Source organism: Xenia sp. Carnegie-2017, unplaced genomic scaffold (assembly GCF_021976095.1).
Source record: "Xenia sp. Carnegie-2017 unplaced genomic scaffold, XeniaSp_v1 HiC_scaffold_14, whole genome shotgun sequence".
NCBI classification, from domain to species: Eukaryota; Metazoa; Cnidaria; class Anthozoa; order Malacalcyonacea; family Xeniidae; genus Xenia; species Xenia sp. Carnegie-2017.
In genome coordinates this window covers 1,218,808-1,223,268 of record NW_025813447.1, presented here as the reverse complement: position 1 = coordinate 1,223,268, position 4,461 = coordinate 1,218,808, and the positions used below count along the sequence as shown (strand labels likewise).

Genomic DNA, 4,461 nt, shown 5'->3' with positions numbered 1-4,461 from the left:
TTGACAAAACCGAACTAATTTTGATTGTGAAAAGCTGAAATTTCATCTCATTTAGAAAATTGAGTGAATTTTACTATGGTCTTGTCTGTTTTGGCATATCTACAACACAAAACTCTATAATTCCGAAAAGCTTGTTGAAGTGTTTCATTGCATTGTAATTTATGCATTTTGTTGATGGCAGAGAAACAGCGATTTAATCGTTCTGAAACATGTCCAAGTAATAAAATTTATATCAACGGAAGGCATTTATTTCAGGCTATCTAATGGCGTGATTTGTTTTACAAAAGTATTTAATGAGACATTTTGGATGAAACAATCACTTCCGGAAATATATAACTTATTAAAAATTTTTGCATAAATAATCGCCGTCGCCCAAGAGTTAATTGTTGATAATTTTGCAACAAAAAATGTTTGTTTTAGCGAGAGGGCGTCTTAGTGTAAATTAGCGACAAAGCGTTTCAGGAAATGATGGAGAGGTTCAAAAGGCTGTGAAGAGATTCACTGTAATATGTCTACAAAAAGATCGTTTCTATATTTACTGATAGTGTCGGTCTTGAGTGCTCAACATCTTCTAGTCAATGGTAAGACTGTGTTTGAATAGTCTTGTTACTCATCAGTGGCAATGTTGCAATTAATTCGGGATGAATAACTTTCATGAAAGAACTGAAGTTAATAGACAGTACTAAATTGTAAGACGATAACCAAATCCAACACAAAACAGTATCCTTAACTGAATGATTCCTACCTTCAAAACAAGAACATTTTTTGAAAGAAAGACAAATCATTTTTTGAGAGTTTACTGTCATACATGCCTTGACAACTACAATGAACAGTGTGCAGTCGTTGATATAGCTACCGACTCTTTGTGATGTTAAATTTTTACGCAACTTTGATTTTTTTGCACAGCATATGCTAAAAGATATCGCAGCGACCTACGTATACGAAAAGAATTCACCTCTATGTCTTATCATGAAAGACGAAAATTTGTCGATGCGTACAAGATAGCCTCGACACAACAACCATTCAAAAGACGCTACGATTACCTTGTAAGACTTCATCAAACGTTATTTAAAAAGGTAATGAAAAACTATGTTTTAAAGCCGTCTGTTTTCAATGCCATATAGCAAGTCCTTGTGGTAATTGATGCTAATAGTCATAAAATATGATAAAGATGTCAGTTTACTCAAGAGTGTCAAGTGACAACTAAGAAGGGAAAGTTTGTTTTCAAAATAGGAGGTGTTTTTATCCGAGAAAAAATATGACAGTGCTAGCATGTATAGCTAAGTTTAATATCAACCAAAAATCTCAGTTCCCATGAGAAAAACGCCAGAGTTCAATGAAGGAAGAAATGACATTTTAAATATGAATGCGGAACTTTAAAAACATAGAATATAATTATTCAACATCACAGATTCAAAACTACATCTGTGTTTTTTTCACACTTTTCCACATGCAAATTTTTCCTTCAATAAATGCTACCATATAACAGGAATGACATTTGATCAAACAGCACTTGAAATACAATATTTTCTCTTGTAAATATTTCAGTGTCTTTGTGTTATTACAGGTTCACTCACAGAAACATTTCTTTCCGTGGCATCGTTGGTATTTACTTCAATTTGAAAACCTATTTCGTTACATTCATAAAGATGTGACTCTTCCTTATTGGGATTGGAGCATTGCTGGTGAAAGGATTTGGGCAACGGATACTGGATCAATATGGAGCAAGAAATCTTGGGGACTGGGAGGGAATGGAAAGGGTTTATTTCACTGTGTGAAAGATGGCCCGTTCAGCGTGTACAAATGGCGACTTGCCCGCCATTCGGGTGGAGGATGTCTCAAACGGAATTTTAAAGGTCAGTATAATGTGGAGAATAGTTCTTCCTTCAGGTATTTTTCAAAATAACCAGTGGATATGGTGTATTTTCAACTAAAATAACATGTGTCCCCAACATTGACAGGTCGAATGCCTAATTGCAGGCATGTACAAAGAACCTTGCTCCTAAAGCCTACACAGTTCAAGAGGTTCGAAGATATTGTGCAGGATACATATCACAATGAATTACACTGTTGTATTCGGGGCACAATGGAGTTGGAAAAGCAAGTAACACGCCAGAATTTCTTTTACACCACGCGTTTATTGATAAAATATGGTATGATTGGCAAAAGAATGGAATACGATACAAATGGGCGATAAACGATGATTTGAATTCACATCTCGAGCGTTCACGGTACAGAGTTGGCGATTTCATGGATTATAATGACCTCGGGGATCGCGGAGTGGTATTGAAATATCGGGATCCTTTCCCCGGGTACAAAGCACTATGCCTTAAATTAAGTTCACCTTTAGTGGGGAAAACATCAGGATGGTGCTGTGAAGATGACGAAAAAGAGAAAAACAGACATTGAACTAAAGTTTTCACAGTCAATTTTCTTCATTAGGACTTTAAAGAAACCTGCTTTAGCTCAATATTTTTGTCGTGGGAACCTTTCTGGTTATAGTGTTTCCATCACTTTTCCAGATTAAACATGTGTTGAAATGAAATCGTTACACAGCAGTTTACAGTATAGATGCTTCATAAGAAGTGCTCTGATGCTAATCAGATAAGTGACATACTGCAGCGAACTGTCATTTTAAAGCAAGATCTTTGTCTTTACCACATTTTTATTTCTTAAGAGGTTTCTAAGGTAGAGGTTTCATAAGAAGCTTCTATACTTCTAAGGCCATAGTCGAAAGGGACATACTGCAGCAAACCGCTGTCATTACAAAACTAGATCATTGACTTCACCGCATTTTTATTGGTTAAGAACTTTACTCTTGTGTTAAAAAGAAGAGTTTAGAAACCACAAGGTAGTATTTCGTTTTTCTTTTGTCTGCATAGTGCTTCCCCCAAAAAGAACGCCTCAGCAACTTTACAATACAGGAAACTTTACAATACAAGCAAAATTAAACCTACAGAACAATATTTTTCAATTGTTTGAGTGTCATTATCTATATTACGAGTTTCATTCTGTTGAAGCGTTTTTCATGTGTTAGATCAAAAGAACCTTTATTTATTCTAACTCAAAAGCCGCTATGATTTCTCTCACTCATTGGCCTACAGGAATGTAATTGAAAACACATGATCTGGCCTCTTGTTCAAATATTGATGAAGTTTTTCCACGGGCTTGCAGACTTTATCTCAGATTGTCAGAAGATCTGAGAGTCTATACCCTTGCCTTTCCATTAAAATTTTTAAATGCTACTGAATCTAACAATTCAAAAAATGCGTCTTTATTTTCATCATAAATCAGTACTCATCTCTTCTTTCAAACCACTAAACGTTATGTCGTCCTTATCAATACATTCATGTATCTCCTTTTTGGTTTCTCTCTCGGCATCTTAGCTACACTACATAGCAGTTCTAAAATCAGCATCCTACCTATATACTTGTTATTCTTCCTCTGTACCTAAACAAACCATCTATGTAAGCATGTTCTTAGAGTGAAACCATGCAAAGTGCAGAATGTATATAATATAGCAGCCCAAAGGAAGGAAGTTTTTCAAAGCGTTCTATATAAATGTTGTATTGGAAAAACCCACCAAACCAGCAACAAAACCAAAACCCAGTGCAGGATTTGAAAGGTTTAGCAATGGTAACATTTCTTTATCTACCAAAAAAACACGAAAAGAAAACGAGTTGTTTTCCCTACAAATATATGTCTAAATGTGGAAGTAAAATATTATTCCAGGTAGAGATTGTTACAAGAAACGACACTGGACAAAAAAAAAATAAAAAAACAACTTGCAAGTAAGTTATTCTTCAATGATTGTACCAAAGGATCACGAGAAAGCGATACTACAACTTAGGAGAAAAGAAGGTAAACACGTTAATAAAAAGCATAAAGCCAATAAAACTAAAAACTGCAAATCAGGCTTGTTTCAAACGTAGCATTATACATGAGTCGAAAGTATCTAAAACAAAAGATAATGAGGAATTTGTTCTCAATTGCTTTTGTATTAAATGTATTCAGCGCATCTAAAATGCGACGTTTGAAACGGGCCTCAAATATGACAAAAAAAAGCGAAGGCCAATAGCAAATCTCTTGATGCTACTATTCCAGTTCTATGATCTACTGTATCCTTACCGAAAGCAAATGTAAAAACAATCTTAGAAAAATGCAATTCATTTTACAAAAAAATGCATCCTTTTTATGTTTTGCTCTAAACATGCACAGAAAAAACCCTCGCTTGCAAATAAAACTGGTGTTCACAGTAATGTGACAACACTTACAAGTGCTTCTAATCTTTTTGAAATAGATCATCCAGAGTTCAACATGAATTACATCGAGGCTGGCTGCAAAAGATATGATTAAAACGTGCAAAAATTCTACTGATTTACAACCAAAGAGAAAAATGTAAGTTCGACCCAAAGTAAGAATAATTGTTGTGCAAATCATGAACAGTATGTAACTGAAAGA

At 34.8% G+C, this 4,461-nt stretch overlaps 1 protein-coding gene across 1 annotated transcript; it reads left to right on the top strand.

Annotated features, from left to right (window-relative positions):
- Nucleotides 1–432: 432 nt before the first annotated feature.
- Nucleotides 433–2,850, top strand: LOC124434396 (tyrosinase-like). Its single transcript, XM_046984289.1, has 4 exons — nucleotides 433–581; nucleotides 907–1,076; nucleotides 1,568–1,856; nucleotides 1,962–2,850. Exons 1-4 carry the CDS (start codon nucleotides 509–511, stop codon nucleotides 2,195–2,197), a joined length of 768 nt encoding a protein of 255 aa, XP_046840245.1. The 5' UTR covers nucleotides 433–508; the 3' UTR covers nucleotides 2,198–2,850.
- Nucleotides 2,851–4,461: the final 1,611 nt, after the last annotated feature.

What these genes read in the sequence shown, in the direction of transcription:
- LOC124434396 (XM_046984289.1), top strand. Translation starts at nt 509, where the DNA reads ATGTCTACAAAAAGATCGTTTCTATATTTACTGATAGTGTCGGTCTTG. An exon ending in TCAACATCTTCTAGTCAATG is followed by an intron (nt 582 to 906) that starts GTAAGACTGTGT and finishes TTTTTTGCACAG; the next exon opens with CATATGCTAAAAGATATCGC. An exon ending in ATCAAACGTTATTTAAAAAG is followed by an intron (nt 1,077 to 1,567) that starts GTAATGAAAAAC and finishes GTGTTATTACAG; the next exon opens with GTTCACTCACAGAAACATTT.